The sequence below is a fragment of the Neoarius graeffei genome, chromosome 23, assembly GCF_027579695.1.
Source record: "Neoarius graeffei isolate fNeoGra1 chromosome 23, fNeoGra1.pri, whole genome shotgun sequence".
Lineage (NCBI taxonomy): Eukaryota > Metazoa > Chordata > Actinopteri > Siluriformes > Ariidae > Neoarius > Neoarius graeffei.
The window spans coordinates 33,767,936-33,788,479 of NC_083591.1; the positions used below are offsets into that span (position 1 = coordinate 33,767,936).

General features: G+C 41.6%; 1 protein-coding gene and 1 pseudogene across 1 annotated transcript in view; both read left to right on the top strand.

Moving 5' to 3' along the window:
* The first annotated feature begins 10,892 nt into the window (after positions 1 to 10,892).
* LOC132871281 (uncharacterized) lies at positions 10,893 to 13,765 on the top strand (annotated as a pseudogene).
* Positions 13,766 to 19,735: 5,970 nt separating this feature from the next.
* LOC132871282 (uncharacterized) overlaps positions 19,736 to 20,544 on the top strand; it is a 41,294-nt gene continuing 40,485 nt past the window's right edge. The window contains exons 1-5 of the mRNA XM_060905402.1: positions 19,736 to 19,888; positions 19,995 to 20,027; positions 20,156 to 20,224; positions 20,313 to 20,393; positions 20,482 to 20,544. Coding sequence (XP_060761385.1) covers positions 20,009 to 20,027; positions 20,156 to 20,224; positions 20,313 to 20,393; positions 20,482 to 20,544 — 232 coding nt within the window. The 5' untranslated portion in view covers positions 19,736 to 19,888; positions 19,995 to 20,008. The remainder of the gene's footprint in view (positions 19,889 to 19,994; positions 20,028 to 20,155; positions 20,225 to 20,312; positions 20,394 to 20,481) is intronic.

Below are 20,544 nucleotides of genomic sequence, written 5' to 3' on the forward strand. Positions count from 1 at the left end.
CACTGACGTCACCCGAAACCGGAAGTAAACAGATCCTGCACCATATTGGAAGACCAACAAACTCGTGATTAGGGGGAAATAACGGCAGCGGTATGTGAACCCACGAGAATAAAGTGGAGTGGCAAACGACTTAAACAAACAAATCTGAGCTGTTTTATTTATGATTTATTGGCCCAACAGTAGACTTGAAAGAAACCTGTGTGAGACTTGGCAAAAAACTGTGGATATAATGGATAAGTCTGTGCATGATCTGCGGACACTTTGAGGTAAGCAAACGCAAGAAATTCAGATTTAAAACATGCTAAATTGGCCCCAAGTTGATCTGTATGAGGAGCAAGCCTCCCAGACTTCTACAATTTAATAATAATAATTTAGGATGGTTTGGGGCTTGCTCTCCCTCCTATTATATAAATAAAGCATAGTTGTTGTGTAGGCATATATCATAAATACATATGTATAATTTGGATAAATTAACCTAAATTATGGATACCTTAATAGGAACAAAAAGTATTAATTTTTCAACTGAAAAGATATATTATTAAAAGATAAATATCAACAAGATTACCTTGGCCATAACTATGTGTAGGTTATTCTTAACAACAGCTGTAATATCACGAACCAAGCCACTAACAACATAATTGTAAGCCTGTAGCCCTTTGTAGGCTTTCAAGTCATCAGCAGTGTAGGCACTGGGTGTAAACAACAAATAGTTTACAATGTCTGGGTAGCAAACAGATGGCAGAATTGGTGTCCGGTCCTCCTTATGTTTCCATTTTCCATTGCCCCGAGTCTTATCATATGGGTCAAACCCATCAATCACAGCGAGTTTCTCCACATACCGTGCCCTTTCTGCAGCTGGTAATGTACTCACATAACCAGAATTATCAGCCATCGTGTCACTTCACTCTCGCTCGTAGTTTGTTTTATATTGTGAGTATGTATGTATGTACTTGAGGTCTTCCAATATGGCGCCCTAACAAAATCTCGTGGTACGGTGACGTCACGCGGTAGCCCTCTATTCTTGAATGCCTCCATATTTTTGGGCCATTTATTTAGATAAAGTCAATATATTTTCTACAAAGTTCTATGTTGTTTTGACCTATTAACCAGGGTAATGCTCCTTTCTATTGCTTTGGTAGCCATTTTTTTGTAGCAATTTGGCATTTCTGCATTTGTTTGAAGTGTGTGTGTGTGTGTGTGTGTGTGTGTGAGTGAGACTAGCTCTGGTGTGACAGATTTTCATGCAATGTTTTACATGTTTTTTGTATGTTGTATTGCGTTACATGTTTTGCAGTTGCACATTCTGTTGTTTTGTGTTTTGCCTGATACACAATAAAAAAACAAGATATAAATGTTAACATGTTCATTGGGAATTGTATTTATCAAAACAATGTTCTAGATAAGCACATCTTTATCAATAGGCCCATATGAAAATTGCGCGAAATGCACTTAAAAATATTTTGGGAAGGGCTCAAATTTGGACCCCCCCAATATTTATACCATGGTTACGCCCTTGCACAAATCACAGATGTGATGATAGATTTCATTGTGAGTTTGAAAGAGAACTTTGCTGGTTGATTGTATGGACTTGCTCTGCCCACAGAGGTAATGGGTTTTCCCAGAGACCCATTCACTGTTGCAACAGAAAGGGGACTTATCTGCCAGAGCAAAGGAAGTAGTCCCTCCACTGATGAGGGGAAATTCATTCTCAAAATTGCTGACATGCAGTCATCTGTAACCATGGCACAGGAGCTTCGCATTAACAGACCTGCAAAGTTTTGGATTGATGTCAATGTACATCAGTTCCCTAATGTTAAGAAAGTAGCACTCTGTGCACAGCATGTTTGGATCAACACACACATGTGAATCAAGCTTTTGACACATTAACTCAATAAAAAGCAGCTCTCATTGCTCCCTGACTGACAATACTCTTCACCAATATCTTCGGATTGCATTGACATCTTATGACCTCATTCAGAACAAAAAATATCACTTCTCCTACTAAGAAAGTCAACTGGGTAATTGTAACCTACATATCAACATATTGTGGGATGTGTAACAAAGCCATGCCTAATCATACATGTGGTTATTTAAAACAAACCCATGTTCCCTCAGTGTGCAGTAGATATTGTATTCATGTGTGTTAGTTACTGTTATCACTTGTTATGGGTTTGTGCACTGATAGTTTGATAGCACTGATAGTTCTTTTTTTTATAATTCTGTTAAATGCACTTTGTGATGTGTCTGGGTCATATATGACAAATATTTATTTTATTTCCAAAGGGAAACAAATTTTATTGCTAATACTCTGCACTTCTTTTGATTTTATGCACTTTGAGATGTGCCTGGGTCATATGTGAACAAAATGTTTATTTTATTTCAAAAGGGAAACAAATTTTATTGCTAATGCTGTGCATTATTTTTTTATGAACTTTGAGACGTGCCTAGGCCAAATATGACCAAAATGTTTCTTTTTTATTTCAAAAGTGGAAAAAAAGCATGATTACTACTTAAGATTCTACTCAATTATAGCTTTTTTATTGTTTTTTTTATGCACTTTTTGAGGTGCCTGTGTCAGATATGACCAAATTTAAAAGGAAAACACTGAATAAACATTACTTTTTTTCAATACATTCATTTGAGTTGGTTTAAACTGCTGCTTACCAGCTGCTGAAAATGCTTAGCCTAGCTAAATTTCTTGGTTTGAAGATCTGGCCGAACTGAATTTGTAATTGAATGCACTATGTCATTTAGGAATTGGGTATACATTGACTCACAAAGATAAATTAACTTGGTCTGAAAGATTCAAATGAATCCAAAGACAATAAGAAAGGAGCTGGTGAAGATTCGGAGGCATCAGGTACCAAAATATGGACCTCCACCATTAATAGAGTCTTACAAAGTGATTATCTTAAAGGATTTTGTGCAAACAAGAAACCTATACCAAGAGCAGCATTTTAATCCAAAGAACACCATTGCCAACTGTGAAGCATGGGGTGGCAGCATTATTTTGCTGCTAAAGGGAATAGTGCACTTCAGAATATATGACATCATAAGGAAAAAGAAAAAAAAACTGTCACAAAAGTGCAATCTCTGAACAGGATGTCAGACAGAAAGTTAAACCTGGTCTCAGTCAGACAATGATCATAAACATCCAAAGTTGTATCAAAATCTCTTAAAGACAACAAAATAAAAATATAGGACTGGTCATCATATAGCCCTGACCTAAATCCTGTAGAAAATTTGTGGCCCTGGTATGAGCAAAAATTCCAGAAAAGTATTGTGATAAGTTTGTGGAAGGCTACCCAAAGGATTTGGGTCAAAATAAACCATTTAAAGGCAATGTTCCTAAATACTAGTAAAGTGTTTATAAACTTTTGAGCCACTGAGTATCTGAGAAACTAAATAAAAGCTCTTATTTTGAAGTTACTTCTTTCAAAACAAGAGAAAGACTTTAATGCCTTTCTGAAGCACACTTTCTATCAATTTATTTATTAATGAATGAAACGAAATGATACATCCAGCCCTAGTCAGACTGATGGGGTTTACCCATTCAGTCACAAGAGCATTACTGAGATCAAGCACTGATGGTGAGTGAGGATGCCTGCCAGGTAGTTGGTATTTCAATTCATCCCAAGGATGTTCATTGGGGTTGAGGTCAGGGCTCTATGCAGGCCACTGAAGTTCATCCACAACAACCTTGGCAAACCATATCTCTATGTAGCTCACTTTGTGCACAAGAGCACTGTCATATTGGAACAGCTTTGGGTCCCTTATCTCCAGTGAAGGGAAATCTTAATACAAACCCGATTCCAAAAAAGTTGGGACAAAGTACAAATTGTAAATAAAAATGGAATGCAATGATGTGGAAGTTTCAAAATTCCATATTTTATTCAGAATAGAACAGATGACATATCAAATGTTTAAACTGAGAAAATGTATCATTTAAAGAGAAAAATTAGGTGATTTAAAATTTCATGACAACAACACATCTCAAAAAAGTTGGGACAAGGCCATGTTTATCACTGTGAGACATATCCTTTTCTCTTTACAACAGTCTGTAAACGTCTGGGGACTGAGGAGATAAGTTGTTCAAGTTTAGGGATAGGAATGTTAACCCATTGTTGTCTAATGTAGGATTCTAGTTGCTCAACTGTCTTAGGTCTTTTTTTGTCGTATCTTCCATTTTATGATGTGCCAAATGTTTTCTATGGGTGAAAGACCTGGACTGCAGGCTGGCCAGTTCAGTACCCGGACCCTTCTTCTACGTAGCCATGATGCTGTAATTGATGCAGTATGTGGTTTGGCATTGTCATGTTGGAAAATGCAAGGTCTTCCCTGAAAGAGACGTCGTCTGGATGGGAGCATATGTTGCTCTAGAACCTGGATATACCTTTCAGCATTGATGGTGTCTTTCCAGATGTGTAAGCTACCCATGCCACATGCACTAATGCAACCCCAAACCATCAGAGATGCAGGCTTCTGAACTGAGCGCTGATAACAACTTGGGTCGTCCTTCTCCTCTTTAGTCCGAATGACACAGCGCCCCTGATTTCCATAAAGAACTTCAAATTTTGATTCATCTGACCACAGAACAGTTTTCCACTTTGCCACAGTCCATTTTAAATGAGCCTTGGCTCAGAGATGTCGTCTGCGCTTCTGGATCATGTTTAGATACGGCTTCTTCTTTGAACTATAGGAGTTTTAGCTGGCAACAGCAGATGGCACAGTGAATTGTGTTCACAGATAATATTCTCTGGAAATATTCCTGAGCCCATTTTGTGATTTCCAATACAGAGGCATGCCTGTACGTGATGCAGTGCCATCTAAGGGCCCGAAGATCATGGGCACCCAGTATGGTTTTCCGGCCTTGACCCTTACACACAGAGATTCTTCCAGATTCTCTGAATCTTTTGATGATATTATGCACTGTAGATGATGATATGTTCAAACTCTTTGCAATTTTACGCTGTTGAACTCCTTTCTGATATTGCTCCACTATTTGTCAGCACAGAATTAGGGGGATTGGTGATCCTCTTCCCATCTTTACTTCTGAGAGCCGCTGCCACTCCAAGATGCTCTTTTCATAGCCAGTCATGTTAATGACTTATTGCCAACTGACCTAATGAGTTGCAATTTGGTCCTCCAGCTGTTCCTTTTTTGTACCTTTAACTTTTCCAGCCTCTTATTGCCCCTGTCCCAACTTTTTTGAGATGTGTTGCTGTCATGAAATTTCAAATGTCTCACTTTCGACATTTCATATGTTGTCTATGTTCTATTGTGAATACAAAAATATATACTTTTTTTTCTCCGTGCTTCCACAGAAGGTGGTCGCATTCTCTGCTCTCCCTCTCCCTCCTTTTTTTCCCTGCTTGTGCTTCTTTGTCTTGTCTCGTCTGCTGTACTTTTTGAAGAGACTCTCCCCGCATTACTTTCTAAACTAAAAAAAGCATGGAACTGATAAACTGGTCTCCTAACGAAATTGACAGTTCTGGGGACCCCGCCTGTCCTGCCGGAACGTTTGCGGCTGGTTACACGATGGACACGTGGGAGCGGTGGCGAGTCGTGTGCCTGGCGATTCTTTCTGTGAAGGACATTGAAGATATCTACCTATTCGGAACCATGATTACAGGACTTTTGCTGATTGGATTTAGCATTGCCCTGATATATCAAGGAAATCAGACAACGGTGACAGCTGTTCAAAGCCCCACAAAGCTGCCCGATATGATTGGAGCGGTGGGCAAAGCTGTCGGCACTCAAACTGTGGATATTAGAACTTGAACCACAATATGGTTGTTATCTTGGAGAAGCTTTCGGCATTGCAAGGAATAAAAGTTTTTTGGAGACCAATTTGAACAAAATGGATGGAATGGACAGATATGGACGAACGGTGTGGACGTGCAAAGACTGCGTCTGGAAAGACCAAACAATTTATATCTTATCGACATTTGGCTCCCTGAGACAGCACCGGCCTCAGTTAAGGCCATTTCTGAGGCAACATTTCCCCCTGAAGGTCACTGCTGGGAGATGCTCTCGCATTCCTTGCATTCCTTCTCCAACTTTCCGCGGTCGCCATTTTCATCCCCAGTGTGACAAGTGGGTGTGTGACCAGTGCCTTCGTGGCTGCAGGAGCGGATGGCTGCTTGCTTGCGCTGGGTTACCTCTACCTCCTCCCATCAAGTCCCGTGTTTAAAGTGTACTTGTGTTATTGTGTGCTTATGTGCAAAGGTTTTTTAAATGTTCCCACACTGTACTCCTGACAGGAGCATAGTGGGGGGGGGGGGGTATTCTTTTTTTCCTTATCTCTCCTCATGTTGTGTTTCCTTTTCTTTTATCCCTGTCTTCCTGTCCTGTTCCCCCTCTGTAAGGACAGGTTGATGGTCAATTTCACTGGCAACAGTGATAAAGGATTCATTCATTCATATCAGTTTTTGAGATTTGTAAATTATTGCATTCCATTTTTATTTACAATTTGTACTTTGTCCCAACTTTTTTGGAATCGGGGTTGTATTACAGCAAACAAAACATCCTAGTAAATTGTGTATGTCCACAGTTGTAGCATCAGTATGGGGAAGGCTCACATATGGCTGTGATGGTCACATGCCAACATAGTTTTGTCAATATACAGTTGGGATCAGAAGTTTACATACACTGAAATGAATGTCATCTTGGATATGAATGTCATGGCAATATTTGGGCTTTCAGTACTTTCTTTGAACTGTTCTTTTTCTGTGGCAGAATGACTGTACAGCATACATCTTTAATTTAAAAAAAACCCACTAGAATTTGGTGCAAGCATTTTAATTTTCTTTGGGTTTTCTGAAATCAACACAGGATCAAAAGTATACATACATGGTCAAAAATATACATACAGCACACCTAATATTTGGGTAAAATGTCTCTTCGCAAGATTCAACTTGACTAAACATTTTTGTTTACCATGAACAAGCTTCTGGCAGAATTCTGGTTGGATATTTCACAACTCTTCATGGTAGAACTGGTAGAGTTCAAATAAATTAGTTTTTTTTTTTCTTAGCATGTACTCAACTTATAAGCATGGTCCATATATATTTTCAATAGGGTTAAATCAGGACTTGTTTTAAGTGTAATGTTAGCCTATTTTATCCTCCACAACTAGCTCTGATGTGTGTTTGGGTTCATTGTCCTGTTGTAACTCCCAAGTCGTTTTCAAGTTTCTGATGATTCATGCTGAAGAATTCTGAGGTAGTCCTCCTTCTTCATTATTTCATCCACTTTGTGCAATAAACCAGTTCCACTGGCAGCAAAACAGCCTGAGAGCATGATGATCCTACCACCAGTTGCTACAGTGTCCCTCTGTACATGGTGGTCATTGTGGCCAAACAGCTCAATCTTTGTCTCATCTGATCATACAGCTATCCTCCAGAAGACTTTTTTTTTTCTTTGTCCATGTGGTCAGCTTCAAACTTTAGTTAAGCTTGAAGGTGTCAATTTTGGAGCAGGGGGTTATTTCTTGGATAGCAGCCTCTTAATCCATGGTGATATAAAACTCACTGAACTGTAGACAGTGATCCATCAGCTTTCAGTTCATGGCAGGGCTGTGCCATGGTGGTTCCCAGGTTGTTCCTGACCATCCAAACCAATTTTCTTTCAGCTGAGGGTGATAGTTTGGGTTTTCTTGAAGCAAAGTGGCTTGGTAAAGTGACTACCCCTCACAATAACTTGCATACAATTGTTTGAACTGATCTTGGAATTTGCAGTTGTTTAGAAATGGCTCCAAGAGACATTCCAGAGTTGTGTACTTCTGTGATCCTCTTTCTCAGATCTGCACTGAGCTCCTTGGACTTTCCTATTGTATTGTGTGTTGGTCAATCCAATGAGTGCTGTAAACAAACCCTTTTTATGAAGGCAGAGAGAAGCTACCAACTGTAGTTAATCATGATCACTAACAAAAAATTAAGAGACCTCGGTCTTGGGAAGATAAAATACATTTTGGACATTTCAGCACCTCTGAATTAATAATCTGAGTGTATGTAAATTTCTGATCCTATACAGTATGTATAATTTTGACCCTGTGTTGATTTCAGAAAACCCAAAGAAAATTAAAACTTAGGCATCAAATTTGAGTGTTTTTTTTTTTAAATTAAAGGTATATGCTATACAGCCCTGCGATGACCTGGCGATTTGTCCAGGGTGTACCCCGCCTCTCGCCCATAGTCAGCTGGGATAGGCTCCAGCTTGCCTGTGACCCTGTAGAACAGGATGAGCGGCTACAAATAATGTATGTATGTATGGATGGATGGATGGAATACAGCCATTCTGACACAGAAAAAGAACAGTTCAGAGAAATTACTGAAAGCCCAAATATTGCCATGACATTCATGTAACTGTATGTAAACTTCTGACCACAACTGTGTATACACACACACACACACACACACACGTGTATCATGCTAGCTGAATGGAATATATCTGATGTACCACAAAAAAAGCCAGCCAATATTATTATTATACATACACATTCAATGGAGCAATTATAGATTTTACAAAAAGTTAACAGGGGGTAACTTACCAATATTGAATGATGATATTAACATTCTGATCGAACATAATTTAATGTTCAGTCAATCCAATGTACATGTACAAAGTCAAAGTTCTAACAATATAAATGGTACAAGTCCAAAAAGCCTGAACAACCCAACTTATATACAAGCTATGTACAGGTTGACAGTTCAAGTTCATTTTGATAGTCATTAATTGTTACACTGCAGTTGTTCAAAAGAAAAGGGCTTTGCTGAGTGAAGTCCACAAGTGGAGTCCTCTTCTAAAAGTCTCCATCACTTTTCCTCACCTCCAAGTAGAACTTTTACAATATTTCCACTATTGTTCTCTTTTCCAGGTTTTTGATGTCCATTGGTATGTTTTTCTCTTGTAACTACGCATGAAGAATATCCAGTGAAATTCTGGTAGTCTTTCGGGTGTTTAGCACAGCTTTCTCTTTCGAAATATATCTTTTGGTGAGACGACGGAGGAGCTAGGCCCAGAGGCAAACCACAGTGCCCAGAGCCTCCCGGTGTTGGTCACACTTACTGCCAGAACCCTACTAGCTGACCCAATGGCAAGTACACTGAGTGCAGAATTATTAGGCAAGTGAGTATTTTGACCACAACATCCTTTTAATGCATGTTGTCCCACTCCAAGCTGTTTAGGCTTGAAAGCCTACTACCAATTAAGTATATCAGGTGCTGTGCATCTGTGTAATGAGAGGGGGTGTGGTCTAATGACATCAACATGCTATATCAGGTGTGCATAATTATTAGGCAACCTCTTTTCCTCTGGCAAAATGGGTCAGAAGAGAGATCTGACAGACTTTGAAAAGTATAAAATTGTGAGATGTCTTGCAGACGGATGCAGCACTCTTGAAATTGTGAAGATGTTGAAACGTGATCACCGAACAATCAAGTGTTTCATTGCAAATAGTCAACAGGGTCGAAAGAAGCGTGTGGGGAAAAAAAAGGCGCAAAAGAACTGCACATGATCTGCGGAAAATCAAGCGTGAAGCTAACAAGCAGCCATTAGCATCCAGTTCTGCCATATTCCAGAGTTGCAACATTCCTGGAGTGTCAAAGAGTACAAGGTGTGCAATACTGAGGGACATGGCCAAGGTAAGGAAGGCTGAAAAACGACCACCACTGAGTAAGGCACACAAGATAAAACATCAAGACTGGGCCAAGAAATATCTTAAGACTGATTTTTCTAAGGTGCTGTGGTCTGATGAGATGAGAGTGACTCTTGATGGGCCAGATGGATGGGCCTGTGGCTGGATCAGTAATGGGCACAGAGCTCCACTCCAACTCAGACGCCAGCAAGGTGGCGGTGGAGTACTGCTATGGGCTGGTATCATCAAAGACGAGCTTGTTGGACCTTTTCGAGTTGAGGATGGACTCAAACTCAACTCCCAGACCTACTGCCAGTTCCTGGAAGAAACCTTCTTCAAGCAGTGGTATAGGAAAAAGTCAGCATCTTTCAAGAAGAACATGATTTTCATACAGGATAATGCTCCATCTCATGCGTCCAAATACTCCACTGCATGGCTAGCCAGTAAAGGTCTGAAAGGTGAAAAAAATAATGACATGGCCCCCTTGTTCACCTGACCTAAACCCCATAGAGAACCTGTGGTCCATTATAAAACGTGAGGTCTACAAAGAGGGAAAACAGTACACCTCTCTGAACAGCGTCTGGGAGGCCGTGGTTGCTGCTGCACACAATGTTGGTCGTGAACAGATAAAGAAATTGACAGAATCTATGGATGGAAGGCTTTTGAGTGTCCTCATGAAGAAGGGTGGCTATATTGGTCACTGATTTGTTTTTGTTTTGTGTTTGAATGTCAGATATGTTTATTTGCAAATCTGGAGTTGTCATATCAGTGTACCTGGTGAAAATAAATAAGTGAAATGGCTACATATTTGGTTTTTATTAAGTTGCCTAATAATTCTGCACAGTGAAAGTTACCTGAACACATACATATTCTCCTAAAATGGCCAAAACTAAAAACACCCCACTCTAACTTCCATACATATTCAGCTTTGATATTTGAGTCTTTTTGTTTGATTGAGAACATAGTTGTTGTTCAATAATAAAACTAATCCTCAAAAATACAACTTGCCTAATAATTCTGCACTCCGTGTAGTACCCAGAGCCACCAACTACCATCAGCTGCCAGAGATGAACAGAACCGTCAGAGCCACCAAGCAACAGCTGCACCAGCTGTCCACGATGACACTCCAACAGCCTACTCAAGGATCCAGTAGCCCCAGTCCTCAAAGACAACTGAGTGGCATCAGTTTGATGGGGACATTGACCAGATCCTGGAGGAGATGGCTAAGGGGGATGTAGACCACCGGCTGGCTACTATGGCTACAATCATAGTTAACATTGCAGCCGCATGATTCGGGATGAAGGAGGCCAAGCCCACACTGCAAGCCTATGCTCCAAATCACTGAGCAAGGAGGATCCAGCACCTCAGGGAAGAGCTCAAGGCTCTCAAGAGGCAGTATAAGAAGGCAGGTGCTGTGGAGAGGGAAGGTCTGACAGATCTTTGGGCAATCCTGAGGAAGGAGCTACTGACCTTGCGGAGGGCAGAAAACCACAGGAGGAGGCATAGGGAGAGGGCAAGGAGGAGAGCTGTATTCCTGGCCAACCCCTTCAAGCTGACCAAGGAACTTCTAGGTCAGAAGAGGACTGGCTGTCTTACCTGCTCAAGAGAAGCCATTAATGACCACCTTAAGAGCACCTACAGTGATGGCAGGAGAGACCAACCCCTGGGAACATGTGAGGCTCTCATAACTCCACCAGAGCCAACAGCAGACTTCAACCTGAAGGAGCCCAGCCTAAAGGAAGTGGAGGAAGTGGTGAGGAGAGCAAGAGCCAGTTCTGCACCAGGCCCAAGCAGAGTGCCTTACAAGGTCTACAAGAACTGCCCAAAGCTACTACACTAGCTTTGCAGGGCCTTGAAGGTGATATGGAGAAGAGGGAAGATCGCCCAGTCATGGAGATATGCGGAAGGGGTGTTTATTCTGAAAGAGGAGACATCTGAGAAGGTTGATCAGTTTCATATCATCTCTCTGCTCAGTGTAGAGAGCAAGATCTTCTTCAGCATGCTAGCCAAGAGACTCACCAACTTCCTGCTGAACAACAATTACATTGACACCTTGGTACAGAAGGGAAGTATACCAGGTGTTGCAGGCTGCCTAGAGCACACAGGTGTGGTGACTCAGCTCATCAGGGAGGCGAGAGAGGGCAGAGGGGACCTGGCAGTACTGTGGCTGGATCTCACCAATGCCTACAGTTCAATACTGCATAAACTGATAGGAGTGGTACTCGACAGGCACCACATTCCACAGAAGGTGCAATATCTCATCTTGGACTACTACAGAAAGTTCAGCCTGAGGGTATCTGCTGGTCTTACAACATCTGACTGGCACCAGCCTGAAGTGGGGATAATCATTGGCTGCACCATCTCGGTGACCCTGTTCACCTTAGCAATGAACATGCTGGTCAAGTCAGTGGAACCAGAGTGTCAAGACCCTCTCAGCAAGTCAGGCATGAGACAGCCACCCATAAGAGCCTTCATGGACGACATCATGGTAACAACAACAGCCATGCCCAGAGCCAGGTGGATCCTTCAGGGGTTGGTGAAGCTCATGTCTTGGGCCTGCATGAGCGTCAAACCCACCAAATCCCATTCTTTGGTCCTGAAAAAAGGGAAGCTCATGGATAGATTCTGCTTCAGGCTGGGAGAAGACCAAATTCCGTCGGTTACAGAAAAAACAGTGAAAAGCCTTGGGAAAGTCTTCAACTGTAGCCTGAAGGATACAGATTCCATCAAGGCAACCAACACCTACCTGGAGGGATGGTTGAAGGTGGTAGACAAGTCTGGTCTCCCTGGGTGATTCAAGGCATGGGTCTACTAGCATGGGATCCTCCCAAGAATCCTCTGGCCCTTGCTCATCTATGAGGTACCTATGACTGCAGTAGATGGGCTTAAGCACAAGGTGAGCAGCTATCTCTACAGGTGGCTAGGTTTGCCACACAGCCTGTGCAGCATTACTCTGTATGGGAGCACCAATAAGGTCAGCCTCCCTCTCAGCTCAATCAGGGAGGAGTTCATTGTGGTTTGAGCAAGAGAACATCTGCAGTACACCAAATCAGGAGACAACAAAGTAACTGGGGCAGGGATTGTTGTAAAGACAGGGAGGAAGTGGAAGGCAGGTGAGGCAGTGAAGCAGGCAGAAGCTTGCCTACAGCAGAAGGTCCTTTTTGGGAGCGTGGCTCGTGGCAGAGCTGGGCTTGGATGTTTTCCATTGACCCGATTTAACACTGCAAAGAGGGGCAAATGTTGGTTCAGGAAGAGGTGCGCTCCACAGTGGAGGAAGAAAGAACATCTAGTGCCATGGCAATGAGACAGCAGGGTGCCTGGATGAGATGGGAACAGGTGAAGGACAGAATGTCACCTGGCAGGACATCTGGAAATAGAACACCCAGAGGATCAAGTTTCTGATCCAGGGGGGTTTATGATGTCCTCCCCAGACCTTCCAACCTGTTCAAATGGGGCAAGATTGAAACACCAGCTTGTCCACTTTGCTCTAAAACTGGGACCCTTGAGCACATCCTAAGCAGCTGCTCCAAGGCACTGGGAGAAGGTCACCATCATTGGAGACACAGCCAGGTCCTCAAATCCATCGCCAAGGCAATCAGCAAGGGGATCAATGATGACAGGCATACCAACACCACAACCAGAACTATCCAGTTTGTGAAGGCAGGAGAGCAGCTAAAGAACAGACCCAAGAACTGCCCAGGAGGTCTGTTTTCCACAGCATGAGACTGGGTGATGTCAGTCAACATAGAAAGGCAGCTGAAGATTCCAGCTCATATCACCCAGACCACGCTGAGACCAGACATCATCTTGGTGTCAAATGCCACAAGACAGCTGATCCTCTTGGAGCTGACCATGCCCTGGGAAGAGAGAATGGAGGAGGCACAGGGGAGGAAGAGGGCAAAATATCAGGAGCTTGTGGAGGACTGCTGCAGGAACTGGTGGAGGACCAGGTGCATGCCAGTGGAGGTGGGCTGTTGGAGGTTTGCAGGCCATTCCCTCAGCAAGGCCTATGGAATCCTGGGGATCATGGGTCAAAGCAGGAGAAGGGCCATTAATAATAGCATGGAGGTGGCAGAAAAGGCATCCAGATGGCTCTGGCTGAAGAGGGGCGACAAGTGGGGGTCGTAGTATGCCACTTGGACACAGACCAGGGCTTGATCAACCCCAGTCAGGTCACCTGGCTGAGGGTGTCTGTTGTAAGACCCAAAACACCCGATGAAGCCAGGATACAACACTGATGATGTGTCCAAGTTTGTGCATCGGAAGATGTATGTATCACTGCTTTTAATCTGATGCTTTAAATCTTATGCTTTTAATGAAGTGAACCTCGTGGCCATGTTGTGTACAAACTGTCACAGTCACTCACTAGCATGGAAGTTTTACATCTCTAATGTGTCTCTTTTCCAGTGTTTCTGTAGATTTAATGTGGAAGATTAAATGCGTGAAGAATATCCAATGAAGTTTTGGTAGCCTTTTGGGTGTTCGACACATTTTTCTTCATCAAAATTCTCTCTAAATCTTCTCTATTTAACGAAGCAAACCTCACAGCCATGTTTGTGTACAAACTGTCACAGTCACTTGCTAGCACGGAAGTTTTACATCTCTGACGTGTCTCTTTTCCAGTTTTTTTTTATGTCTGTTGGTATGTTTTTCTCTTGTAAATATGCATGAAAAATATATAATGAAGTTTTGGTAGCCTTTCAGGTGTTCAGCACGTCTTTAGTTTCAGTTTTCAGTTTATTAATTTAGTGCTTATACCTACCCTAGTAACACAGAATGTTAATGTACCGTTAGCCTATGGTTCTCTAAAGGTTTGTTAGAACGTAACCAACAACTAACATTTAGAGAACGTTTCCTCATGGTTATGCATAAACCTAACGAAGCCAAACGTCCCCAAAACGTTGAGGTAACTAACCAACTGAAACGTTATCATTTGGTTACACTATAACCTCCACACAACGTTATGTTTGGTTGTTTTTTTGTTGTTCTGAGAACTATACTATCTGCTTTTCCTGATGCTGGCTAAATTATCTTTTAATCTTTTATTTCAACCTCTTTTGTACTTGTAGCCTTTTTTTTTGCCATAGTAAACTGTCACATATAACTTTCCTTTTGTTATGCATTGTTATGTCGTGCCATTTTGGTTTGGAATCCAACCCTCACACATTGAAGACACCATATGGTCAACAGAAATGTGTGCATACTAGGCCAGATAAATAGGCTAGTCTATGTTGAGTTGTGAGATATCACATCACACATCACATTATCTCTAGCCGCTTTATCCTTCTACAGGGTCGCAGGCAAGCTGGAGCCTATCCCAGCTGACTATGGGCGAAAGGCGGGGTACACCCTGGACAAGTCGCCAGGTCATCACAGGGCTGACACATAGACGCAAACAACCATTCACACTCACATTCACACCTATGGTCAATTTAGAGTCACCAGTTAACCTAACCTGCATGTCTTTGGACTGTGGGGGAAACCGGAGCACCCGGAGGAAACCCACGCGGACATGGGGAGAACATGCAAACTCCACACAGAAAGGCCCTCGCCGGCCCCGGGGCTCGAACCCAGGACCTTCTTGCTGTGAGGCGACAGCGCTAACCACTACACCACCGTGCCGCCCCGTTGTGAGATATATTGCAAGGAAATTTTCACAAAAATAGGCGACAAACCCATGTACATTCCTGAGTAATGTGTTTTGACTGTCTAAAGCAGTGGTTGCCAACCTTTTTGGGCCTGGGACCCCATTTTTACATCACCAATTTCTCATGACCCCATACACATTTTTTAGATTTTATAGAGATTGCACAGTGTCACATATTCTATATTTTGATCAGCAGCCTAGCCTTCAGTTATGTGGATGTTTTCTTTTCAAAGCTGATATATAGCATTTTATTTGTAATATATAACATAATTAGTTGAACATTTTTATTTTCAGTATTTTCCTTCTATTGGTTATTTCAGGCGACTCCAATTCAATTCCAGGAGACCCCATTAAGAACGAAGGAAAGGAAGCATTTTGAGTGTTAAATGTAAAAGATATTTTACTGGGCAAGAAGGGAATGGTGAAAGCAAAATGGACAGGTTAAATGTTTTTCTAGTTAGTGCAATGTGGATAGAGTGTGGCTGGTTTGCAGAAATAAACTTATAGGCTAAATTTGTTTGGATTGTAAGTGGTGATGTTTTTTGTGGAATTCAAGTGATCTGTAATGAGCAGGCTGCAGCATATATCATATGAAGAGGGTGAACATGGTTTGGCAATGGGTTGTTGTGACTTGGTGCACAGTCTTGTGTGGTGCAAACTGGCTCCTGATAATATGGCAGAGCAGCAACAAAAGTTTGACCTTTAAGTTGTGGTCACACATTTCGCCCTCAAAACATGCTGCATTACAATAATGCCTACATTTTCTCATGCACATACTTCTGGTACATTATCCCTATTGTTGCCCCAACTCACTCACACCCAGCTCCATTGATCAACTTATTTGTACTTTGTCCCAACAACAACCAAATCCACCCTGTACCACTAACAAAATCTGCTGCAATACAAAAATCCACTTCTCTTCTCTTATTTTCTAAAAATAAAAGTCCAGCTAGGTAGCTTCGATGCATCATCATCCTGCACATTACCCAGAATTCTGTGCTTTCAAACAGCTCTAAGACAAATAACAAAATGGCGGACTTAATGGATGCTATGATGGCCCTTTTATTTAGCTATTTGAAAATTTCACCGAGTCTCCTTGTTGGATTTAGAACTACCAGCGCCAGTGTACATTATCTGGATTTACAGTACGTGCGATCAGGTAATGTGTTATTTTATTCTGTATAAATGTGAATAGTATTCACCTAGCAGTTAGCTGCTATGCATGCAACCATCTCCGGTCACATTATACGAAGTGAATCGTTGTTGGTATCTCTAAAACACGTCTTTTCCAGTCTCCCATCTGACAAAGAACTTGTACATAATTCTTTCACCTTTGTTGTGATTTAGCACGCTGATATAATGCTATGTAGCATACCTTAGCATGGCTAACGCCATAGCGCCGAGGTTCCACATGATTACCCCATATCGATATACATGTCGTGTAGGTGACGGTGTTCTCTGTTAAAATGTCTGTGTATTTGTGCCTCAGAACGGCGGCATAACAGCAGTACGGATTTCCCCATGTATTATTTGACGAAATATAGTATGTTGGTGGATAAAACCTCAAGTGAGGGCCTACTTTTGTAGGCTGCAAAGATCAGCAACACGTTTACTGCAGTACTCTGTTGGCCTAGCTCACTCAAACCACATTGCTTGGAGTTTAGAATATAGCATGAGACAAGCATTGTAGTTCAGAGGTTGCACAGAAAACGTAACGTAACTTTTACTGTCTGTTGAAAAACAACACTTTGTTGGTGTGAAGGGTTGTGATAAAAGTTAATAATCATCATGTATTAAATCCAATGGATAAGGGAATCTGAACTGTAAAATAAGTAACTTATTTTATAGTTCAGATTCCCTTATCCATTGGATTTGTTCCCATGGGGTCTACAGGAAGAAACGAGACCTAGCCACTGTAAGTTGTTGATTGGTCAGGTTGCCTGACGCAACGGCATGTGACGCAAAACGAACACTCCTCATTGGCTGGACAGATGGATAAGAGGACATAGGTGCGTGTAGTAAAGTCACTACCCGGAACTTGGATTTGGAAGCAAACGTCTCTGTTGGAAGTACTGAAGCCTGCTTCTGTTCAAGTACTCTACTTTCGAAAAGGTAATTTGTGATTTCTTTCTGGTTGTGGTTATACCTTAAAGGGGAATTCCATCTGTTTTGCAAATATGTCTCAAACGTTTGTGGTCAAGGAAAGTTGCTAATGATGCCTTTGTTTTCACAGATGAGTTCACAGACAATGCTATTGAGGTTGTGCCATCTTCATGGCTTGGACACACTTCTGAGGTACGAGTCTTTTTTTTTTTTTTGTCGATACATAGCAAATATGTATGCTTACATATGCCTATATACTTTTGATAGCATATTATATATATATATATATATATATATATATATATATATATATATATATATATATATATATATATATATACAGGGTGCGATTTGTCAAAAAACCAGAAGGGGGGATTTTTTATTTTTTTTTAATCATGAAACGTCACAAAATTAAGGTAACAATAGGCTAACAGCTCAATAACATCCGATGATATCAAATGAATAACACTAAATGAAAACGAACACTAAACCAGAGATAGTAAATTCATCTTCCTATCTCTCTGACTAAATACACTAACACACAACAAAGTTCGCATTGCTTGTCGCGTTGCTGTAATGTTTCTCTCCCTCCAGATTAAATGGACAGTGACTCGAAAATCACTGAAATACATGAATACTAAATGAACAGTTTGCTCTGATGGTGCAGTTCATGTGGCCTTTTCTGCTTTCCCGTCGGTGCGTTATCCGCCGCGTTTCGCCCTTCTTTAATCCACATTTCTGCGAATTTCTCAGCAGGGAAGGAACGCACGTCTGGCCCATTGACAGCGAGGAAAAGAAGGCTGTCAGTGTGGATACATTCCTTCTGTTGCGCTCATCAGTAAGGATGTGATTCATGGCGCTAAATCCACGTTCACACTCTGATTATCTACAATATATCTATTTGCTGGGGATGTTCGTAGGGTTGCCAACTTTCTCATATCCAAATGAGGGACACTTTGTTCCGGGTGCGGACAAGTACCGGTACAGGCCCTGTACACGCACCCCAGCGCCCCAAAATAGTTACAGTACCGATTCGCCTTTAGGTGAGCGTTTCAAATGTAGGCCACTACAAATTCATTTCTAAAATAGAGCTTTTAAAAATTAATAGACCAATTAATGGATATTTTTAAGTAACTTAATGCAAAATAACAAACAATTCTAATATTATTGTCTCATTTTTCTCTTTTAAACTTTGGCCAAATAATTCATCAGGCCATATTTATGAAGGTAATGTCATAAACTGAAAAATGATTTGCTGTAGCTGTAAAACCCTGATATTTGCTTAATTGTCCATTTGAAAACCCTAAGAACCTTCTGCAATGCTTCATAGCAGAAGAAGAAGAGAGAAAGACATCACAAAGGCAGGAGTGTTTCGGAAGGTTTTTTTTTTAAGCTATCTGCTATCCTTATCGAACAGTTAGGCTGGATCCACTGGCTGCACCATCTGCTCTAGTTTAATTTGATGCCTATTTTGTCAGTATAGCTTAAAAATTCAGGATATGGCAACAGTGAATGGTTTTAAATCGCAGATGACCGCGACTCGCGGTAATAGCGCTTCTCACGGCAATTACGCGATTTACACCACAGCATTGGAGTGAGGGGCAGGATCTGTCCCTGACGGGACAAATTAAAATTACCCAAAAAACGGGATGTCCCGCCCAATATGGGACGGTTGGCAACCCTAGACGTTCGTGAACGTCAAAGCTGCCACTTCGGGTCATTTTGAAAGTGAGTGCAATGTAGACCATAGAAAACTGTCTCACAACATGCCTGTCATGTCAACTTTTTTTTTTGGTTTGTTTGTTTTATTGACAGGGTTGTCCCCAAGGATTTTTTTCAGCAGAGATAAAAACCAGAGGGGGGGATGATCCCCACCATCCCCCCCAGCAAATCGCACTATATATATATACCAGCAAATCGCACTATATATATATATATATATATAAAATTTTTTTTTAGCATGGCATGGTCTGCTACTGGACGACACACAATGTGCGATTGCATGTTGTGAAGTGCCGAGCACCAAATACAACTTGGGCCAAACATCCCGTTAAGAAAACTTGGTACGAAACAGGTGAGCTATCGCTGCTATGCACTACATAGAATATACTGAATTGTTCTCTCTATGGCAGCACTTTTTTTTTTTTTTTTTTTTTGTGCTACTGACTAAAAGTCATTTTCCATAGATTCATACGCCAAAGCTGAACAGAAGTGTTTGCAATCGATGGAGTCCTCAAGTGTTGAGACAGAGGATGATGTGAACACTTTTGCAATAAGGCAGCGTAAGTGCCCAAGGAGGTTTGTCTCTGAATCCTCTGATGGTGGTAAGCTCTCTTCACTAATGACAACATTAGTTACTCAATTCAGTGTTCATTTTCAAGTCATTTACAAGAAATTTACATTGCACATTGTATGGTCTTTCCTTCCAGATGATTCTGCTCCAGTGGTAGCAGCAACCAAGAAGCAACCCAAGACTCGGACTGTGCCTGGAAGCCCTGTGTGTAAGTTAACAGTTCCCAAATCATCATTCATAGCTTGGAGCTAACATTCATGATGAATACCGGTGTATATTACGTGACTGATCTGATGTTTGTGTGCTCTTTTCAGGTCAGCAGGACCCAATGCCCTTACCACCACAATGTAAGTGTTTTTTTTCAATTTATTTGTAAATGTCTAATGTATTATCATAGGTTCTTCTTTTGCGAATACCATGTATAAGAACCCCCCCCCAATAAATGACTTAACATCCATATGCACCATCTTTTCAGGGTCAACACCAGCTGGGACTGGAGCCAGTCCTCACCACCCTAGCCCAAGTCCTGTTGACCCTGTTCAAGGTACAGTTGCTTTCAAGTTCCCATTTACAGATGTTGGAATACAAAGTCATTAACATGAAAACTAACATTTTCTTTGTGAAAACTTCAGCCAGCAGCCGGGCACTACACCCAATTCAGTCAACCAGGCACCTCCAAGAATCACTGGAAACCTCTTTTGACTCTGTTCAAGGTACAGTTGCTTTCAAGTTCCCATTTACAGATGTTGGAATACAAAATCATGAACAGGAAAACTAATATTTTCTTTTTGAAAACTTCAGCCAGCAGCCGGGCACTTCATGACGGACAGGGTGTCTCGGCTATCGCAGCCATGTTTGAGAGAA